At 44.8% G+C, this 23,304-nt stretch overlaps 1 protein-coding gene across 1 annotated transcript in view; it reads left to right on the top strand.

The window, feature by feature from the left end:
- slc15a2 (solute carrier family 15 member 2) overlaps positions 1 to 23,304 on the top strand; it is a 219,807-nt gene that overhangs the window by 124,161 nt on the left and 72,342 nt on the right. The window contains exons 12-13 of the mRNA XM_059966270.1: positions 16,577 to 16,621; positions 16,734 to 16,766. Coding sequence (XP_059822253.1) covers positions 16,577 to 16,621; positions 16,734 to 16,766 — 78 coding nt within the window. The remainder of the gene's footprint in view (positions 1 to 16,576; positions 16,622 to 16,733; positions 16,767 to 23,304) is intronic.

Raw genomic sequence — 23,304 nt, 5'->3', positions numbered from 1 at the left:
ACAGGCTTCAGATAGTAGATGGGAGACCAAGAGAACTAAGAGAAGTAAGCCGTTAGTGCAGAGTTCCCCGGATAGGTGATAACCTATCCAGACACCCAAGCCAATGGCAACGGCTGGCTCTGAGGCTCAGGAGGAAAGGGTAAAGTCAGGTAGAACAATAGTGATAGGAATCTTGATAGCTAGGGGTACAGACAGAAGATTATGTAATCGAGAAAAATATGCCAGGTGTGTTGTATCTTAGGTGCTAGGGTCAAGAATGTCTCAGAGTGATAGCAGAAGATCTCTGAGGGAGGGTGAGCAGCCAGAGGTCATGGTACATATTGGCAATAGTGACATAGGTAGAAAGGGAAAAAGGTCCTGTGCAGTGTCTGTAGGGGGTTAGGAAAGAGGATGAACAGCAGGACCACCGTGGTAGTCATCTCTGAATTACTCTCATTACCACATGCTAGCCAGGGTAGGAATAAATGTTACTACAGATGAATGAGTGGCTGAGGAACTGGTGCAAGGGTAGGGGATTTCAGATTTCTGGATCATTGGAATTTCTTCTAGGGAAGGTATAACCTTTTGTAAAGGGTGATGAATGCATATTGAAGGTGTTATGTACATGGAATAAGGCAGATGATCTTGTAGATTGGTAGGCAAGACTGTTTGGGCATCACTGAGTAGTGGCTGAAAAAGATCATAGTCAGGAACATAACTTAAAAAGATACACATAGTATTGAAAGGACAGGCAGGTAGTCAAGTCCAGTTGCTTTTATTGTCATTTCAACCATAACTGCTGGTACAGTATACAGTAAAAACAAAACAATGTTCCTCCAGGACCATGGTGCTACCTGAAACAAGACAAAACTACATTAGACTTCATACCTACATGGGACTACATAAAGTGCACAAAACAGTGCAAGCAGTACAATAATAAATAAACAAGACAATGCGAGGTAGCCAGAGGGTTAGGGTTAGCCAGCTCTGCTAACAGGGTTAACCCTAATGCTAATGCGAGGGTTAGGGTTAGGATCCTTGTGGGTGGAGTTGTGTACTGGTTCAAGTCACTGCCCTCGGAGGAGCTGCTGGTTTGAGTCACTTCCCTTGGAGAGTCCACTGGTTCAAGTCGATGCTCTTGGAGATGTTATAGAAATTCTGAGATTTATGGAATGGACTGTAGTTCAAACTAGCTGCAGTTCATATTAGCCTCTTCCAGTTCTCTGCTTATTTTCAAATTCGCAGCCATTCTTCCTTGCTGTCAGTTGGCAAGCTGAGGTCATGGGGTTTGATGTTCATGTTGTTGTTTCTCTGTGTGGATGATCTGTTAGTTCCTTTGCAAGTGAGGGGTGGGTGGTTTGGAGTTTGTGAGTTTTTATTCCTTTTCCTTTACATGCAGGAGAGGAATTAATCTTTCTTTCAACTACTTTCTGGATTTTATGGCTATCTGGAGGAGACAAATCGTATTCTGCATACATACTTTGTTAATAAATTATGATTTGGATACTGTTGGTGGGGATGACTGACCTGGGACAAGCTGCAGCAGCCGGATCTCTGGCACTGAGTCCAGAACTGCTGTGCAGAAGGGAGGGTGAAAGAAGAGGAGAGCGGTAGTGATAGGGGACTTGATAGTTAGAGGTACAGACAGGAGGTTCTGTGGTCGCGACAGAGACTCCCGGATGCCAGGCTCAGGGATATCTCTGATCGCGTGCACAGCATTCTGAAGTGGGAGGGTGATCAGCCAGATTTCATGGTACACATTGATACCAATGATGTAGGAAGAAAGAGTGAGGAGGTCCTGATGAGTGAGTATAGAGAGCTTGGTAGGAAGTTAAAAAGCAGGACCTCAAGGGTGGTAATCTCAGGATTGCTACCTATACCACGTGCCAGTGAGGGTATGAATGGGATGCTCTAGCAGATGAACACATGGCTGAGGAACTGATGTAGGGGGCAAGGTTTCAAATTTCAGGATCATTGGGATCTCTCCTGGGGCAGGTGGGACCTGTACCTGGGTTACACCTGAACTACAGGAGGATCAATATCCTTGCAGGGAGGTTTGTTAGTGCTGTTGGGGAGGGTTTAAACTAGATTTGCAGGGGGATGGGAACTAGAATGCCAGAGCAGATACTGGAGCAAGGGTGAAATAAATGATGTTAAAAGTTCATGCAGAGTCAGAAATAGAAGAGTTGTGTGTGGTGGTAATAATCTTCTGAGGTGTGTCTATTTCAATGTGAGGAGTATTGTGGGGAAGCCTGATAAACTGAGGGTGTGGCTTGACACATGGAATTACGACATTATAGCAATTTGTTAAACTTGGCTACAGGAGGAACAGGAATGGCAGCTTAATGTTCCAGGGTTCCAATGTTTCAGACGTGATAGAGGCAGAGGAATGAAGGTGGGGGGGGGGGGGGGTGGCATTTCTAGTCAGGTAAAATGTTACAGCAGTGCTCAGGCAGGACAGATTAGAGGGCTTATCTACCAAGGCCATATGAGTGGAGCTGAGAAATGGAAAGGTATGACCACATTAATGAGGTTGTATTATAGACCACCCAATAGTCAGTGAGAATTGGAGGAGCAAATCTGCAGAGAGATAGCAGACAACCGCAAAAAACATAAAGTTGTGATGGTAGGGGATTTTAATTTTCCACATATTGATTGGGACTCACATACTGTTAAAGGTCTAGACAGGTTAGAGTTTGTAAAATGTGTTCAGGAAAGTTTTCTAAATCAATATATAGAGGTATCAACTAGAGAGGATGCAAGATTAGATCTCCTATTAGGAAACGAGTTAGGACAGGTGATGAAAGTGTGTGTAGGGGAACACTTTGGTTCCAGTGATCATAATGCCATTAGTTTCAACTTGATCATGGATAAAGATAGATCTGGTCCTCGGGTTGAGATTCTAAACTGGAAAAGGGCTAAATTTGAAGAAATGAGCAAGGATCGAAAAAGCGTGGATTGGGACAAGTTGTTCTCTGGCAAGGATGTGATTGGCAAGTGAGAGGCCTTCAAAGTAGAAATTTTGAGAGTGCAGAGTTTGTATGTTCCTGTCAGGTTTAAAGTCAAAGTGAATAAGAATAAGGTACCTTGGTTCTCAAGCAATATTGGAACTCAGATAAAGAAGAAGAGAAAGATATATAACATGTATAGGAAACAGGGAGGAAATAAGATGCTTGAGGAGTATAAAAAGAGTAAGAAAATACTTAAGAAAGAAATCAGGATGGCTAAAAGGAGAAATGAGGTTGCTTTGGCAGTCAAGGTGAAGGATAATCCTAAGAGCTTCTACAGATATATTAAGAGCAAAAGGATAGTAAGGGATCAAGTTGGTCCTCTTGAAGATCAGAGAGGTTGGCCATGTATGAAACCAAAAGAAATGGGGGAGATCTTAAATGGGTTTTTTGCATTTGTATTTACTAAGGTAACTGGTATGGAGGCAAAGGAAATAAAGCAAACAAGTAGTGAGGTCATGGAACCTGTACAGATTGAAGAGGAGGAGGTGCTTGCTATCTTGAGGCAAATCAGAGTAGATCAATCCCCAGGAGCTGACAGGGTATTCCCTCGGACCTTGAAGGTGACTAGTGTTGAAATTGTAGGGGCCCTGGCAGATATATTTAAAATGTCGGTATATACAGGTGATGTGCTGGAGGATTGGAGGATAGCTCATGGTGTTTCATTGTTTAAAAAAGGCTCTAAAAATAATCCGGGAAATTATAGGCCAGTACGTTTGATGTCAGTAGTAGGTAAATTATTGGAAGGAGAACGAAGAGATAGGATCTGCAAGTATTTGGATAGACAGGGACTTATTAGGGAGAGTCAACATGGCTTTCTGTGTGGTAGATCATGTTTAACCAATCTATTAGAGTTTTTCGAGCAAGTTACCAGGAAAGTGGAAGAATGGAAGGCAGTGGATGTTGTCTACGTGGACTTCAGTAAGGCCTTCGACAAGGTCCCACATGGGAGGTTAGTTAGGATGATTCATTTCCTAGATATACATGATGAGGTAGTAAACTGGATTAGACATTGGCTCAATGGGAGAAGTCAGAGAGTGGTAGTGGAGGATTGTTTCTCTGAGTGGAGGCCTGTGACTAGTGGTGTGCCACAGGGATCAGTGCTGGGTCCATTATTATTTGCCATCTATATCAATGATCTGGATGATAATGTGGTAAATTGGATCAGTAAATTTGCTGATGATACAAAGATTGGAGGTGTAGTGGACAGTGAGGAAGGTTTTCAAAGCTTGCAGAGGGATTTGGACCAGCTGGAAAAATGGGCTGAAAAATGGCAGATGGAGTTTAATAGAGACAAATATGAAGTATTGCACTTTGGAAGGACAAACCAAGGTAGAACATACAAGGTAAATGGTAGGACACTGAGGAGTGCAGCGGAACAGAGGGATCTGGAATACAGATACAAAATTCCCTAGAAGTGGCATCGCAGGTAGATAGGGTCGTAAAGAAAGCTTTTGGTACATTGGCCTTTATAAATCAAAGTATTGAGTATAAGAGTTGGAATGTTATGGTGAGGTTGTATAAGGCATTGGTGAGGCTGCATTTGGAGTACTGTGTGCAGTTTTGGTCACCAAATTACAGGAAGGATATTAATAAGGTTGAAAGAGTACAGAGAAGGTTTACAAGGATGTTGCCGGGACTTGAGAAACTGAGTTACAGAGAAAGGTTGAATAGGTTAGGACTTTATTCCCTGGAGCGTAGAGGAATGAGGGGAGATTTGATAGAGGTATATAAAATTTTGGTGGGTATAGATAGAATGAATGCAAGTAGGCTTTTTCCACTGAGGCGAGGGGAGAAAAAACTAAAGGGCATGGGTTAAGGGTGAAGGGGGAAACATTTAAAGGGAACATTGTACATTGTCGGGGGGCTTCTTCATACAGATAGTGGTGGGAGTGTGGAATGAGCTGCCAGTTGACAGGTACATGGATGAGAGGTCTATGGAGGGATATGGTCCAGGTGCAAGTCAGTTGGACTAGGCAGAAAAAAGCCTGTTTCTGTGCTGTACTGTTCTATGGTTCTAAAAGTGAAGCTTTGAACCTTTGGAGAAACTACAAAGGTAAATAACCCTGATGGGAGTGATGTACAGGTCTCAGACCAGTGGCCTTGTTGTGGGATACAAATTGCAAAGGGAGATAGAAAACAGATGTAAAAAGAACAATGCTACAATAGTCATGGGGGGGTTTCAATATGCAGGTAGATTGGGAAAATCAGGTTGGTGCTGAATCCGAAGAGAGGGAATTTGTAGAAAGCCTACAAGATAGCTTTTTAGAACAGCTTGCAGCTGAGCCACCAAGGGAAAGGCAATTTTGGACTGAGTGTTGTGTAATGAATTAAATTTGATTATGAAGCTCAAGGTAAAGGAACCCTTAGGGGACAATGATTATAATCTGATAGAATTCACTCTATAGTTTGAGAAGGGGACAAAAAAGTCAGAGGTATTAATATTACAGTGGAGTAAAGTGGTCATTACAATGGAAATTACCAGGGCATGAAAGTGGAACTGGAAGAAGACACTAGCAGGGATGATGGTTGGTGTTAATAGGGGAAATTCAGAAGGCACAGGGATAGATACATCCCAAAGGAGTATTCTACAGAGAGGATGAGGTGAACATGGCTAACAAAGGAAGTTAAAAACAGCATGAAAGCAAAAGAGAGGGCATATGATATAGCAAAATTTAATGGAAATTTAGTGGATTGGGAAGCTTTTAAAAACCAAAAGTAGGCAAGTAAAGAAGACATAAGGAGAACAAAGATGAAGTATGAAGGAAAGCTAGTCAGTAATATAAAAGAATATACCAATCTTTTTTCAGTTATGTAAAGAGTAAAACTGAGGTGAGAGTGGATATTGGACCACTGCAAAATGACGCTGGAGAGTTGGTAATGGGGACAAAGAAATGGCGGATAAATTTAATAAGTAATTTGCATCAGTCTGAGTGATTGTGGAGAAATTACTTGGATTTTCTGAAGGTCTTTGTCAAGGGGCCACACATGAGGCTGCATTACAAAAAGATTAGGATTTGCATGGATCCACAAGATTTCAACCGAGCCATCAAAAGAAAGCACTATCCGCTGCTCACGGTTGAAGAGGTTCTCTCCCGCATGCCTAATGCGAAATACTTTTCAGTATTGGATGCAAATCAAGGTTTCTGGCAGATCAAACTGGATGAAGAAAGTTCCAAATTATGCACTTCCAACACGCCCATAGGGAGATATCGTTTCCTGCGTCTACCCTTTGGAATTTCTTCTGCATCAGAGGTATTCCAGAGGTCAGTGGTACAAAAGATTGAAGGCCTGGATGGAGTGGTCAGTATCATTGATTTTTCTGATATGGGGTGACACCATTGAGGAGCTTGATCAGAGATTGAGGAAACTTCTGGAGAGAGCACATGAGTACAACCTAAAACTGAACAGAAGTAAATGTAGGATCAGAACTACTGAGATCACATAGGTCACGTACTCAGTGCTGATGGGCTAAAAGCAGATAATGAAAAGGTCAGGGCTGTGGTACAGCGACCACCACCTGAAGACAAGCAAGGACTTTTGAGGTTCATGGGCATGATACAGTATCTTGCCAAGTTCATTCCCAACTTATCGGAGGTCAGTGCTCCATTTTGAAAGCTACTAGAGAGCAACACTGAATGGCATTGGGAAGATGAACAAAAGAAAAGTTTTGACACATTGAAGCAGTTGGTTACCAATGCACCAGCACTCAAGTTCTATGATGTCAATAAACCGGTGACGATGTCTGTGGATGCCAGTTCGGAAGGAATAGGAGCTGTTATACTGCAGGATGGGAGGCCTGTGGCGTATGAATCAGGAGCACTTACAGACTGTCAACGCCGATATGCTCAAATTGAGAAGGAATTACTTGCCATAGTTTATGGGTGTGAGAAGTTCCACCAATATGTATATGGCAAAGAAATCCAGGTTGAGAGTGATCACAAACCACTTCAGAACATCTTCAAAAAGCCACTTCATCAAGCTCCTATGAGGCTGCAAAGGATGCTTCTCAGGCTACAGAGGTACACTCTCACAGTCACCTATAAGCCAGGAAAAGAACTGTACATCGCTGATGCTTTGAGCCGTGCTTACCTCAAAGAGCAAGAGGAAGAGTTGCTAGGAAGAGAGCTGGAGGTCAACTGGGTTACCTCAGTTACCTATTTCTGAGGAGAAGTTGAACATGTTCAGGAAAGCGACTGAAGAAGATCCTGAAATGCAAATGCTAAGAGACATTACAATGAATGGATGGCCAACAGAAAGAAAAGATGTTCCAAAAGAAATACAGAAATACTGGACATTTAAAGAGGAAATTAGCTATGCATGAGGACTAATGTTCAAAGCGGCAAAACTCATAGTATCAAATCAAATGAGACAGGAAATGCTCAGCAGAATTCATGAGTCACACCTGGGGATAGTGAAATGTAAAGAAAGAGCAAGGGACATTCTCTATTGGCCAGGTATGTCAACTCAGATAGAGGACATTATGTCTCAGTGTGCTGTTTGTAATGACAATTAAAACAACAATCCAAGAGAGCCTTTGCTTCCCCATCCACTACCAGGGACCATGGGAGAAGCTTGGCACAGATCTCTTTCGCTACAATGGTGCAGAATATCTGCTTTCTGTGGACTACTATTCAAAATATCCAGAGATCACCAAGTTAAGTAACATGTCCAGTCAAGGTGTCATTACTGCAATGAAGTCGACATTTGCAAGACATGGTATTCCAGATATTGTCGTCAGTGACAATGGTCCACAATATTCCAGTGGTGAGTTTAGAGAGTTTTCAGAAAGCTGGGAATTACAACATGTTACTTCCAGTCCTGGGCATGCTCAGTCTAATGGACAAGCAGAGAGAACTATACAAACTGTGAAGAACATGCTCAAGAAGGCACAAAGCAGCAACAGTGACCCGTACATTGCTCTGCTTGAATACCGCAACACACCGATTGAAGGTGGGGTTCTCTCCTGCACAGCTGTTGGTGGACGTCATCCACAACTCTACTGACTCCTGAAAGTAATGCTCAAGTACATGACAAGCTAAAGTACAAGCAAATAAAGCAAAAGAGCTACTATGACAGACATACAAGACAGTTACCAGATCTGCATACAGGTGAAAATGTCAGAATACAGAGAGGAGACACTTGGCAGCCAGCTGTGGTTGTGAACAGGCATCAGCAACCAAGATCCTTCATAGTTCACACACCAGATGGAAGAGTCTACAGGAGAAACAGGAAGCATCTGCTGAAGACAGGTGAGAGGGTGTTTTCACATACAGATGCACAGGTCATTTCCACAGATACAGACATGGAAACAAACGACACCAAGAGTGAGGGGCGTGACGAAACCCCACGATGCAATGAAGGTGAAGGTTCGGCGCAGGCCAACTGAGGTGAGAATGAAGACCACAAAGACACAGAGGTCACTCGAGAGACTGACACTGATGAAGGACAAGCACAGTCACAGTTGTATCGCACATGGTCTGGGAGACAAGTCAAACTTCCAGCTAGATACAGAGACTAGATCAGGGGTGGGCAAACTTTTTGACTTGTGGGCCACAAAGGGTTCTAAAATTGGACAGGGGGGGCTGGACCAGAAGCAGATGGACGGAGTGTTTTGGTAATACACCTCATAAGAGAAAATAAAATATCATGGGATATGTAGAAAAAGTGCTTTAATTTCAATTGAAAATGAACAAATGCATTACAACAAAATATCTGTCTTTGAAGTCCCATGGTATTTAGCTATTTATTGAAAAGACTTTTAAAACACTGAAAATTAAATGAATAAAATACAGCTTTTTTTAATAGTAACAGTTATTATTTTAAAGCACTGAAAATTCTGTTATCCTTCAAGATATTATCATCATCACTCTCCTCCTGACTGTCTTTATTTCAAAAACGGTAGGAGATGCAGGTCTACTTGTCCTGCTCCTTCTTACTCAATTGTCCTCTGTGCCAAAACTCAACAATGACCCGCACAAGGACAGAACAGTGACAGCGCACCAGTATGCAGAGCGCGTTATTTGATCTGGAGCGCATTTTTTTATTTTGAGAACGTACGGGCACCTGCGCACTACTCATGTCCATCACTTAACAGAAATGACATGTAACATGTAAGGCTTATTGAAAAAAATATTTTCAAATGCATTTTTTACATAACACAACAAAGAAACTTATTTTTAATTTCAGTGGGAACAGTGTTGTTGGTCTCCCTTTTTAGCCAGCGCATCAAAGTCTGGATTTAGTTTTGTTGTGGCGATTCTCAGGATGGATCTGAGGTGTTGGTCAGTTAACTTGGATCTGTGGCTGGCTTTGTTGATGTTCATGATGCTGAACACCTGTTCACACAAATAGGTCGAGCCGAACAACGCCAGCATCTTCTGTGCAGTCCTCCGGAGGTTTGGAAACACCTCTTTACCAAGTGAAGCATAAAAGTCATTCAGTTTAAGAGAGTTGAACTTCTCTTTTAAGACGGGGTCAGACTGAAGGTCGATCAGTTCCAGCTGTAGCTCCTCTGGTGCTGTTTCAGGATCTTGTGACAGGGGACAGGCCACCAACTGAAGTGACTTGTCAATTTTTTCAAAATCAGAAAAGCGACGGCAGAATTCTCTGTGCAGCGCATCCAGTGACTCGCTGTATTTTTTCACATTTGCGCCGGCCTCTTCCAGCGTGGCTAGTGTGGGAAAATGAGTGAATAACTTAGTCAAAATTTGCCTGGAGAAAAAAGCCAGCTTGGATTTAAAGGCTTTCACGTTTGTGTACATGTCATGCACAAACTGATCTTTCCCCTGTAGCTTCACGTTCAGTTCATTCATGTGTGAAAATATATCCACAGCAAACGCAAAGTCATAAAGCCAGCTCTTGTTGCTCAGCTCAGGAAATTCGCCGGCCTTCCTCAGTAACTCCAAAAATGCACCGATCTCCTCTTTGAGCTCCCATACTCGTTGAAACACTTTGCCCAAACTTAACCAGCGGACACGGGAGTGATAAAGTAGGTCCTGGTGATCCAGGAACGTGATGAACTGACGGTGCTGAAGTCCCCTTGCACGTATAAAGTTGACAAGTTTTACGACAGGATTCACAACATGATTCAGCTGTAATACCGATTTACATAGAGATTCCTGGTGGATGATGCAGTGAAGGAAAATAACATCCTGGTCAGGATTTTCATCTTTAACTTTATTCTGTAGTCTCCTCAGCAGGCCGACATTTTTCCCCGTCAAATTAGGAGATCCATCTGTGGTGACGTTGATAAGTTTACTCCAAGGGAGCTTCATATTTTCGATGACAGCAGACACCCGGTCATACAAGTCCTGTCCCCGTGTTTTTCCTTTCAGAGACTCCATTGTCAAAAAGTCCTCCGTTATTTCAAAAGTATTGTTAATTCCTCGGATAAAAATGAGGAGCTGAGCAGTGTCTTTTACATCGTTGCTTTCACCCAGTGCTAATGAATATAACGTGAACGACTCTGCCTTTTTTTTTAAGTCGCTGGTTATATCTTCATCTATCAGTTCCACACCGCGAGTCACTGTCCTGCGTGATAAACTGATTTTTTCAAATTTGTCTTTGCTCTCCGGACACAATACACCTGCTGTCTCCACCATACATTCTTTTAAAAACTCGCCTTCAGACAGAGGCTTGCTGGCCTTTGCTAATTTGAATGACAGCATAAAACTCGCCTTGGTACTTGACTCATGAATGGCAGTTTGACGGTGAAAAAAATTTTGTTGAGCCTGTAAATTAGCTGCCAACCTCTGAGCATTAGCTTCCCGTTCTTTCGTTGACTGGTTGCTAGCATAGTTGGCATGTTTTGTGGTGTGGTGAACTATGTGCCTGTCGGGACACGCCCCTGCTGACTGCTCCTGTGGCTCCTCCCACAGGCCCCTGTATAAAGGAGACCTGCGGCCTGAAGATCAGCCTCAGTCTCCAGGACCTTGTATGATAGACACTCACTCCTGGTTCCTTCTTCCAGTCAATAAAAGCCGATATCTCGCCTACGTCTCAGTGTGAGTTATTGATGGTGCATCAATTTTATTGACTGGAAGTTTTAAAACATGGAACCCGTTTTGCGTCCGGACCGGTTGGATTTGGACCCTCAAGACCCTGACGCAGCTCTCGCTTTTGAACACTGGCTTGCATGCTTCCAATCGTACTTGGCGGAGCTTCGTGCGACTGAACCCGCCGTTATGCACAGAATCCTACTCTCGAGGGTCTCCTCCAAAGTTTACTCCTTTATCCGGGACCTGCCGACCTACGAAGGGGCACTGGACGCCCTCAAACGACAGTACCTGCGGCCGGTGAACACCGTCTACGCAAGACATCGCTTAGCTACCCGGCAACAGCGGCCTGGCGAATCGTGCGCTGAGTTTCTCCGAGCACTACAGACACTCGTCCGAGCTTGTGACTGCAAGATGCTCACGGCAGAACAGCATGCGGAGCTGCTGGTGCGAGACGCCTTTGTGACGGGACTGAGGTCAGTGTACATGCGCCAGCGGCTGCTGGAGAACTCGGATCTTACCTTAAGCTCGGCGATAGAGAAGGCCAACGCTCTAGAAGCTGCGCGGCATAACGCCGACGCTGTCCAGTCGCGCGATTCCCCGCCGGTTTCGTGGACGCCTCAGACCCCGCCACCGCCGGCTCCCGGGAGCGAATTCGCCAATGCCGCCGCCAGTCGCCATTCCACGAGCTCCCCGACTCAGACCACGGCTGTGGCCCGTAAGAAACTCGTGCTTTGTTATTTCTGTGGCCAAAAGAAACATCCTCGACAACGCTGTCCAGCGCGAGAAGCGACCTGCTCCAGCTGCGGAAAGCAGGGCCACTTCGCCAAGGTCTGTAAGTCTCAACCTCGAGCGGAGTGCAGCGCTGCGGGTGAAACGTGGGGGCCGCCATCTTGCATGCCGGGATGTGGGCGGCCATCTTTGTCGACGTCAGCACGCCCCGCCCCCGATCCTCGGATGCTGACCGGGTACCCCGGATGTGAGCGGCCATCTTTGTCGGCGTCAGCATGCCCCGCCCCCGACCCTCCGATGCTGACCGGGTACCCCGACGGCGATCCAACTCTGGCCACTGTGACTCTCGACCAAAGCGCCCCACACCAGCTTGCAAGATCCATGATGGACATCCAGGTGGAGGGGCATTGGACTGGATGCCTGTTTGACACGGGCAGCACTGGGAGTTTTATTCACCCGGACACAGTGCAACGCTGCGGACTTGCAACGCGGCCGGTCAGTCGGAGGTTCCATTTGGCCTCTGGGTCGCAGTCCGCAGACATCCGGGCGGGTTGTGTAGCGACTTTGGTGGTGCAAGGCACAGTATATCGGGACTTTGAACTGCTGGTCATGCCTAATCTGTGTGCACCTGTGCTATTGGGGCTGGACTTCCAGAGCCATCTCGAAAGTGTGACTATGGTATACGACGGGCCCCTCCCACCACTCACTGTCAAGAATCCTCAGTTTTGTGGGACTTCTTCACATACCCCACTACTGACCACACACACACACGGACACACACATCCCATCCAGAACCAGGCCAACAGCTGCGCTACCGACACTTGCAGCCTCTCCACTCTCAAGATCCCTCCCCCACCGCTGTTCGCCAACCTGACCCCCGACTGTAAACCTGTGGCAACCAAAAGCAGGAGGTACAGCGCGGGGGACCGGGCCTTCATTCAGTCGGAGGTGCAGCGGCTGCTCAGGGAGGGGATCATTGAGCCGAGCACAAGCCCTTGGAGGGCCCAGGTGGTTGTTGTTCGGACTGGGCAGAAAAATAGGATGGTGGTGGACTATAGTCAAACCATCAATAGGTTTACGCAGCTTGCCGCATACCCCCTACCCCGCATCGCGGATATGGTCAACCAGATTGCTCAGTATAAGGTGTACTCGACAATAGATCTGAAATCCGCTTATCACCAGCTCCCCATCTGCCCAGAGGACCGCCCCTACACCGCCTTCGAGGCGGGCGGCCGGCTCTATCACTTCCTGCGTGTCCCTTTCGGTGTCACGAATGGTGTCTCTGTCTTCCAGAGGGAAATGGACCGGATGGTGGACCAGTACCAACTGCAGGCCACATTTCCCTATCTGGATAACATCACCATCTGTGGTCATGACAGGCCAGATCACGACGCCAACCTCCAACGGTTTCTCCAAGTGGCCGCAGCTCTGAACCTTACTTATAACAGGGACAAGTGTGTTTTTGGTACCACCCGCCTTGCTATACTTGGGTATGTCGTGGAAAACGGGGTTATTGGGCCTGATCCCGAACGTATGCGCCCCCTGTTAGAGCTCCCTCTTCCCACCACTCTCAAGGCCCTCAGACGGTGCCTGGGGTTTTTTTCCTATTACGCCCAATGGGTCCCCCATTACGCAGACAAGGCTCGCCCCCTGGTCAAGTTTACCTCGTTTCCCCTCTCTGCTGAGGCCTGCGCGGCCTTCAACTGCATTAAAGCGGACATTGCCAAAGCTACGATGCATGCAGTGGACGAGACCGCTCCCTTCCAAGTGGAGTGTGATGCCTCCGATTTCGCTCTGGCTGCTACCCTTAATCAGGAAGGCAGACCAGTAGCATTCTTTTCTCGCACCCTCCAAGGCTCTGAAATTCGGCACTCCGCGGTGGAGAAAGAAGCCCAGGCCATAGTGGAGGCTGTTAGGCACTGGAGGCACTATCTTGCTGGCAAAAGATTCACTGTGCTGACCGACCAGCACTCGGTTGCGTTCCTGTTCAGCAACCAACAGCGGGGCAAGATCAAAAATGATAAGATTTTGCGGTGGAGGATAGAACTCTCCACCTACACCTATGATATCCTGTACCGGCCTGGCAGACTCAATGAGCCCCCTGATGCCCTATCCCGGGGATCATGTGCTAGCACACAGCTCGACCAGCTGTACGCCCTTCATGCACAACTTTGCCATCCGGGGGTCACCCGATTTTACCATTTTGTGAAAGCTCGGAACCTGCCGTACTCCCTGGAGGACATCAGGACGATGACCAGGGACTGCCAAATTTGTGCCGAGTGCAAACCGCACTTCTACTGTCCTGACACGGCACAACTTGTCAAGGCCACCCGCCCTTTTGAACGCCTGAGTGTTGACTTTAAGGGCCCCCTTCCCTCCACTGACCGCAATGTCTATTTTCTCAGTGTTATTGACGAGTTCTCACGGTTCCCCTTTGCCATCCCCTGCCCCGACACCACTGCCACGTCCGTCATAAAAGCCCTGCGCCAGCTCTTCACTCTGTTCGGGTATCCCTGCTATATCCACAGTGATAGAGGGTCCTCCTTTATGAGTGAGGAGCTGCGCCAGTACTTGCTAGCTAGGGGCATTGCTACCAGTCGGACCACGAGTTATAATCCCCGGGGTAATGGCCAGGTAGAGCGGGAGAATGCCACAGTGTGGAAGGCCACACTTTTAGCCCTTAAGTCCAAAGGGTTGCCGGTCTCTCGATGGCAGGAGGTCCTCCCTGAGGCACTGCACTCTATCCGCTCTCTGTTATGTACGTCCACCAATGCCACCCCTCACGAACGCCTATTCTCTTTTCCCAGGAAGTCTGTCACTGGGACCACCCTACCAGTTTGGCTGACGTCCCCGGGGCCAGTGCTGCTCCGGAAACATGTGAGGAGCAATAAATACTCCCCGCTGGTGGAGAGGGTTCACCTTCTCCATGCGAACCCCCAGTATGCTTACGTGGTCTTACCTGATGGGCGGGAGGACACGGTCTCCATCCGCGACCTGGCACCCGCAGGTGCAGCAGACCACTACCCTGAAGGCTCTCCGGTAACTGTGAACCCTGCACCAGAGGTGACACCGTACTCACCAGGCCCTACACAGACTCCTCACGACACTTGTATACCGGGCGTTTCGTACGCATTTATACCAGGCGCCTCGCACATGCATGAGGGATCACCGGCGCCTAGTGGGCAAGAACACGCGCAACCCCCGTCCCCTGTGCAATCGCCAATGTTGCCGGCACCTATGCGGTCACAGCCGGTGCTACGTAGATCGCAGCGACAGATTCGACCGCCTGATCGGCTTGACTTGTAAGAACCTTCGCTACATGAGGACTTTTTCAAACGAAGGGGGGGTGAATGTGGTGAACTATGTGCCTGTCGGGACACGCCCCTGCTGACTGCTCCTGTGGCTCCTCCCACAGGCCCCTGTATAAAGGAGACCTGCGGCCTGAAGATCGGCCTCAGTCTCCAGGACCTTGTATGATAGACACTCACTCCTGGTTCCTTCTTCCAGTCAATAAAAGCCGATATCTCGCCTACGTCTCAGTGTGAGTTATTGATGGTGCATCATGTGGCAAAGTGACGGCTGATATATTCTTTAAAAACCGCCACAGTCTCTTGGCATATCGGGCATACAGCAGTTGATCGGTGTTCGGTAAAAAGATATTTTATTAAACACCCGACATTCTCTATCCACTTTTCTTTTCTTAGCTCCACTCATCTTTACAGAAGGGGTGAGAGGTCAAAGAGTAAAGCGCAAATGTGGAGTAATACGCTGCACCTCAACAAAGGTCAATGTATATAGAGTGCGTCATCTATTGGGAAAACGCCAGAATTGCGGGGAAAAAACGTTAACAAGGTTTATTAATATAATTTCATCAAGTTCTGCGGGCCGGATTAAAAAGCTTAACGGGCCGCATATGGCCCCCGGGCCGTAGTTTGCCCATGCCTGGACTAGATCTACCTGCAGTTTCACGCAGTTTGAGACAAAATCACACATGTTATAAGTTCCAAGGTGTGAAATAAAAGGTTTATTAGTCTCTGTTAGTAAAAGAAAATATACTGCTGTTAGTATTGTAAGATACAATGTAGAATACAGTATAAGAAGTTAAGATTTTTATTAGTTTATGTCATGGCTGTTGTAACATTAGAAAGTCATACCTAGAGGCATTGTTTTGGTAAAGGGGATGTAATGTATTATGTGAGTATTCATAGGTCATAATTCGTATGATGTCAGAATGCAGGTTTTGTAAAATGGAAGTCTGGTGAATAAATGTGTGTGTTTAATACTGCGGTGTCCGAGTCACAGTAACGCTACACCTTCCCCTTCTCCAGCTGTGTATCCCTTTTGCCAATCAACTTTCCAGCTCTTAGCTTTATTCCTCCCCCTCCTGTCTTCTCCCATCATTTTGAATTTCCCCCTCCCTCTCCCACTTTCAAATCTCTTACTATCTCTTCTTTCAGTTAGTCCTGACGAAGGGTCTCGGCACAAAACACCAACTGTACTTCTTCCTATAGATGCTGCCTGACCTGCTGCATTCCACCAGCATTTTGTGTGTGTTGTTCATAGAAAGGCAAGTTGTTTAATAGCAAAATGCTGGAGGAACTCAGCAGGTCAGAAAGCTTCTATGGAAGGGAATAAACAGTCAATGTTTCAGTAAGAAGGTGGGAGGTGGGTAAAGAGTATAAGCTAGTTTCTCCCCTTTCCCATTCTGAAAGGGTCTCAGCCCAAAAGGGTTGACTGTTTATTCCCCTCCATAGATATTGCCTGATTTGCTGAACTTGTCCAGCATTTTGTGTGTGTTGCTGCAGAATGTTTTTTTACCTCACACACCAAAGGTATCTGATGTTGTTTGCTTGTTGCCAGGGATCACGATGGACTCTGCAGGCCACCAGAATGAATGCTGACTTTGTGAGTAAACGTTCTCTGCCATTTCTTCCTTTACAATCATTCTAATTTAATGATGTCTTTTCCATGCATCTTCACTACGTGTTGAACTAACAACTGAAAACTCTTATTTCAGGGTGGATTTATCATACAACCTGATCAGATGCAGGTAAGATGGGATATATTTCAAACTCAGTCTGTTTCTATGTTTTGTGAATGATAGGAAGTGAGATTTAAGCTATCATATAGAACATAGAACATTACAGCATAGTACAGACCCTTTGACCTACGATGTTGTGACAACATTTTAACATACTCTAAGATCAATTTAACCCTTCCCTCCCATATAACCGTACATTTTTGTTTCATTCATGGAACCATCAAAGATTCTCTCAACTATCCCTAATGTATCTGTCTGTACCACCAGACCTGGCAGCACATTCCATGCACTTACCACTCTTTGTGTAAAAAAACCTACTTCTGAAATCTTTCATAAACTTCCTTCGTCTTCCAGGGAAGGTGGGACCTGTACAGAAGAGATGGTTTGCACCTGAACTGGAGGGGGACTAATATGCTTGTAGGAAGGTTTGCTAATGCTGCACAGTAGGATTTAAACTAGAGTTGCAAGGGGATGAAAACCAGAATGCCAGAACAGTTGGTGGAGAGGTTGTGGAAACAAATGTTGGTAAGACTTCAGAGTCAGGAATAAAAAGGTTGAGTGTCTAGTGTCTTGAACTGCACATACTTCAATGCAAGAAATATCATATGAAAGGCAGATGAGCTCAGAGCATGGATCAACACCTGGAATTATGAAATTGTAGCCATTAGTGAGAGTTATAGGACTGGCAGCTCAATATTCCAGAGTGCATTTAAACATGAGAGAGAGGGATTAAAGGAGGAATGGTGGCATTACTAGACAGGGGAAATGTCATGGCAGTACTCCATCAGAGCCTACTGGAGAACTTATCTCATGAGGCATCGTGGGTGGAACTGAGAAATAATTTGATTGGGAGAAGTGCGCAGGCACTGTAGTTCATCATCGCACAAGACTGCTGAGAAGATTTAAAAAGCGAGGAGTTCCTTTCAGTGGGAGATTTGATTGGGAGAAGTGCACAGATGCAGTAGCTCATCATCACACAAAGCAACTGAGAAGATTCCAGAATAAAAGGGAGACACTGTCTAGCAGAGTGGTCGTCGAAGGAGTGGTCATTGGAGAAGTATGAATCAGTGTGGTAGGGCTTTGGATCATTGGGGCTTCGCTGAGGATGGGCCTGGATGATGTAAGGAGGTAAGTACTTTCAAATCTCTTTTTTCATCTAACTTAAGAATACTGGGTATGATTGCAAGTCCCAATTTTCTGCTCTGGGTGTCAGATGTAGAACCAGGAGACTAACAGCTTCCCAAATGGCCACATCTGCTCCAGGTGCATTGAGCTGCAGCTCCTTAGAGTTAGGGAACAGGAGCTGCAGCTCGATTACCTATGACTTCTCAGAGAAAGTGAGCAGGTGATCGATAGAAGATACAGGCAGGTATTCACATCGGGACCACAGGAGACAGATAAGTGGCTGAGTGTCAGACGAGAAGTGTCAGGTAGTAGAAAGCATCCCTGTGGCCATCCTCTTAACAATAAGTACCCCACTTTGACTACTGTGGGGGGAGGGGACCTACCTGGCAGAAGCAACAGTGACCATGCCTCTGGCACTGAGTCTGACCCTGTGGCTCAGAGGGGCAGGGAACAGAAAAGGATGGCAGCAGTGACAAGTTTTCCCTGTAATTAGGCGATTCAGTGGACGTGAAAAAAAAACACAGATGGCAGCTAGCCTCCCAGATGCTAGAGTTCGTGATGTTTCTGAACATGTCCACATTATCCTGAAATGGGAGGTTGAACAGCCAGAGGTCGTGGTACCTCTGGAGAAGATCTTGAAAGCAGAATACGGGTAGTTAGGAAGGAAGCTGAGAAGCAAGACCTCAAGGGTAGTAATCTCAGGATTGCTGCCTGTACCACGCGATATTAAGGATAGGAATACGATGAGGTGGCTGATAAATGCATGGCTGAAGGATTGGAGCAGGGGGCATGGATTCAGATTTATGGATCATTGGGACCTTTTTTGGGGCAGGTGTGACCTGCATAAAAAGGATGAGTTGCACTTGAATCTGAGGGGGACCAATATCCTGGCAGGGATGTTTGCTAATTCTGTGGGGGAGGGTTTAAACTAGAATTGCTGGGGAGTAGGAACTGAAGTGAAGAGACGAGGATGAGGCAGCTTGTAGGGAGTCTGTGGGGAAGAATAGGCAGATGTTAGAGCAAACATGCTAATGGTCTAATGGTTTGTGATGTGTTTATTTTAATGCAAGGGGTGTCATAAACAAGGCAGATGAACTTAGAGCATGAATCAATACATGGAACTATGATGTTGTGGCCATTAGAGACTTGGATGTCTCAGGGGCAGAAATGGCTGCTGAGTGTGCCAGGCTTTAAATGTTTCAAAAAGGACGGAGGAAGGCAAAAGCGGAATGGGTGGCATTACTAAGCAGGGATAGGGCCACAGCTGCAAAAAAGGAGGAAGTCATGGTGGAATTATCTACAGTGAGTCAGTGTGGGTTGAAGTCAGAAACGAGGGGGAAGAACTCTACAGAGTGTTTTTTATAGACCCTCAAATAGTAACTGGGACATTGAGGAGCAGATAGGGGGCAGATTCTGAAACGGTGCAATGATAATAAGGTTGTTGTGATGGAAGATTTTAACTTTCCTAATATTGACTGGCATCTCCTTAGCACAGGGAGTTTAGATCTGGTGGAGTTTGTTAGGTGTGCTCAGGAAGGTTTCCTGATGCAACATGTAGAAATGCCAACGAGGGGAGAGGCTGTACTTGATCTGGTATAGGGAAATGAACCTGGTCAGGTGTCATATCTCCCAGTGGGAGAGCATTTGGAGTTAGTGATCACAGCTCTATTTCCTTTACCATTGTGCTGGAGAGGGATAGGAGCAGACAATTTGGGAAAACATGTAATTGGGGTAGGGGGAAATATGATGCTATTAGGCAGGAACTTGGGAGCATAAATTGGGAACAGATGTTTTCAGGGAAATGCACAGCAGAAATGTGGTGAATGCTCAGGGAACATTTGCATGGCCTTCTTGCAGAGGTTCCATGGAAGGAGGGAAAGGATCATAGTGTAAAAGAACCATGGTGTACAAAGGATGTGGAAAATCTAGTTAAGAAAAGAAAAGCTTACGAAAGTTTCAAGAAACTAGGTACTAATAGAGTTCTAGAAAATTACAAGGTTGCCAGGAAGGATCTCAAGAATGAAATTAGGAGAACAAGTAGGGGATGAAAAGGTCTTGGTGAGCAGGATTAAAGGAAACCCCAAGGCTTTCTACAAGTACAGTATATGAAGAGCAAGAGGATGAGTCGTGTGAGAATAGGACCAATCAGATGCAATAGTGGAAATATGTGCATGGAGTCGGAGGAGGGAGTGGAGGTACTTAAGGAATACTTTGCTTCAGTATTCACCAAGCAAAAGGACCTTGACAATTGTGGGGATGACTTTTCTTTCTTTTTACAATATTTTTATTCGGAAGAAAAAACAAGATTTACAGAGTGCAACACATAGATACATCCCAACATAAAATTGTGTACATTCATATATTGTAATGAAATTGATCAAAATGTTATAGCATATCACATAAAGGTATACCACTCTAATCAAAAATTTAAAGATAGGTCATACATCATAAAAGAAATTTTTTATATAAAAAAAGTCAACCCCCTACCAACTACCAAAGAAAAAAGCTGATAGATTATAATGGATAATTAGAAAAAAACATATTCGCTTACGAAGAGAAGATAAAAATATACATAAAAGTCTGTGCACTGTTAAACTTTATAAATTGGAAAAATAATTTAGGAAGGGTCCTCAGATGTCATAAAAAGATTGTTTCGAATTTAAGACTGAGCAGCAGATCTTTTCTAAATTTAAATAAGACATAATATCACATAGCCATTGAAGAGGTGTAGGAGGAGTAGACTACTTCCATTTAGGCAAGATTGCTCTCCTCACTAAAAGAGAGGTAAAAACTAAAACCTGTAGGTTAGGAGTATTTAAAGTTATATTTTCATTTGCAATAATACCAAACAAGGCAGTAAGGGGATTTGGGTCAAATTGGACCCTAAAAAGTTGTGAGAGGGTATGGAATACTTCCTGCCAAAACTTTTCAATTTTAGGGCAAAACCAAAACATGAATTAAAGAGACATCAGCAGAGTTGCAGTTTATTACAAAGTGGAGACACGTTTGGATAAAAACTGGACAGCTTCTGTTTGGAAATGTAAGCTCTATGAACCACTTTAAATTGTGGAAGAGAATGACGAGCACAGAGAGATGATTTATTAACCCACTTAAGAATTTCATTCCATCTTTCATCAGAAATCTGACAATTTAGGTCATCCTCCCAAGCTTTTTTTTATTTTATCTGAAAAGTCTTGTCTAGAATCAATCAACAAGTTATAGATACTGGTAACAGAGCCATTAACAAAAGGTTTTAAATTTAAAAGATCGTCCAGTAAATTTTTATCAGGAAAAGTAGTTAATTGGAAATGTAAGAAATCTCTAATTTGAAGGTATCTGTAAATTTTTATCAGGAAAAGTAGTTAATTGGAAATGTAAGAAATCTCTAATTTGAAGGTATCTGTAAAAATGTGTTTTTGGGAGTGCAAATTTAGTTGACAATTGGTCAAATGAAGCAAGAGATCCTGAGATAAACAGGTCCCAAAAACACTTAATACCTACTTCATCCCAATCCTTAAAGACTTTGTCAGTACTGGAAGGGATGAAAAAAATAATTAAGGAGAATGGGAGATGATAATAAAAAATTTGCTAAACCAAAAAATGTTCTAAATTGAGACCAGATCCTTAAAGTTTACTTAATGTTATCTGTTGTTTTATTTGCTGAAAAAGAAGAGTATGATCCAAGAAGAGAGGCAATAGAGGAAGTTTTTACAGAATTAACTTCTAAGGAGACCCATGATGGCCTGACAGTGGTTGGGAAGATATTAGAGTCAATTGTTAAGAATGAGGTGATGGAGTACTTGGTGATACAGGACCAGACAGGACAAAGTCAGCATGGTTTCCTTTAAGGAAAATCCTACCTGACAAACCTGTGGGAATTCTTTGAGGAGATTACAAATAGAATAGATGCAGTGGATGTTGTATATTTGGACTTTCAGAAGGTATTTGACAAGGTGCCACACATGAGGCTGCTTACCAAGTTAAGAGCTCATGGTATTACAGGAAAGTTACTGACATGGTTAGAGCATTGGCTGATTGGTGGGAGGCAGCGAGTGGGAATAAGTGAATCCTTTTCTGGTTGGCTGCCAGTGAGTAGTGGTGCTTCGCAGAGGCCAGTGTTGGAACCGCTTAGAAACATTGAAAACCTACAGCACAATACACACCCTTCAGCCCACAAAGCTAGCCAAAAATGTCCTTACCTTAGAACTACCTAGGCTTACCCAAAGTCCTCTATTTTTCTGAGCTCCATGTACTTATCCAGCAGGTTCTTAAAAGACCCTATCATTTCCACCACCGCTGGCAGCCCATTTCAAGCACTCTCTGCATAAAAAACTTACCCCTCACATCTCCTCTGTACCTACTTCCAAGTACCTTAAAACTGTGCCCTCTCATGTTAGCCATTTCAGCCCTGGGAAAAAGGCTTTGACTATCCACACAATCAATGCCTCTCATTATCTTAAACACCTCTATCAGGTCACCTTTCATCCTTCTTCACTCCAAGGAGAAAAGACCGAGTTCACTCAACCTATTCTCATAAGGCATGCTCCCCAATCCAGGCAACATTCTTGTATACCTCCTTTGCACACTTTCTATGGATTCCACATCCTTCCTGTAATGAGGTGACCAGAAACGAGCACAATACTCCAAGTGGGGTCTGACCAGGGCCCTATAAAGCTGCAACATTACCCCTCAGCTCTTAAACTCAATCCCACGGTTGATGAAGGCCAATACACCGTATGCCTTTTTAACCACAGAGTCAACCTGCATAGCAGCTTTGAGTGTCCTATGGACTCGGACCCCAAGATCCCTCTGATCCTGCACACTGCCAAGAGTCTTTCCATTAATACTATATTCTGCCATCATATTTGACCTACCAAAATGAACCACTTCACACTTATCTGAGTTGAACTCCATCTGTCATTTCTCAGCCCAGTTTTGCTTCCTATCAATGTCCCACTGTAACCTCTGACAGCCCTCCACACTATCCACAACATCCCCAACCTTTGTGTCAACAGCAAATTTACTGACCCATCCCTCCACTTCCTGATCCAGGTCATTTATAAAAATCATAAAGAGTAGATGTCCCAGAACAGATTCCTGAGGCACACCACTGGTCAACGACCTGCATGTTGAATATGACCCATCTACAACCACTTCTTTTTATGCTGTATATAAATGATTTCATTGATGGAATAGATAGCTTTGTTGCCAAGTTTGCAGCTGATACAAAGATTGGTGTATGGACAGGTAGTGTTGAGGAAACAGGTAAGGTGAAGAAGGATTTAGACAGATTAGGAGAATGGGCAAGAATGTGACAAATGAAATAGGATGTTGGAAAATGCATGGTCATGCACTTTGGTAGTAGAAATAAATGTGCGGCCTATTTTCTAAACGGGGAGAAAATCCAGGAATCTGAGATGTG

This window comes from Hypanus sabinus, chromosome 4 (genome assembly GCF_030144855.1).
Source record: "Hypanus sabinus isolate sHypSab1 chromosome 4, sHypSab1.hap1, whole genome shotgun sequence".
NCBI lineage: Eukaryota > Metazoa > Chordata > Chondrichthyes > Myliobatiformes > Dasyatidae > Hypanus > Hypanus sabinus.
The sequence above is the reverse complement of the archived record's forward strand: the minus strand, read 5'-3'. Positions and strand labels throughout refer to the sequence as shown.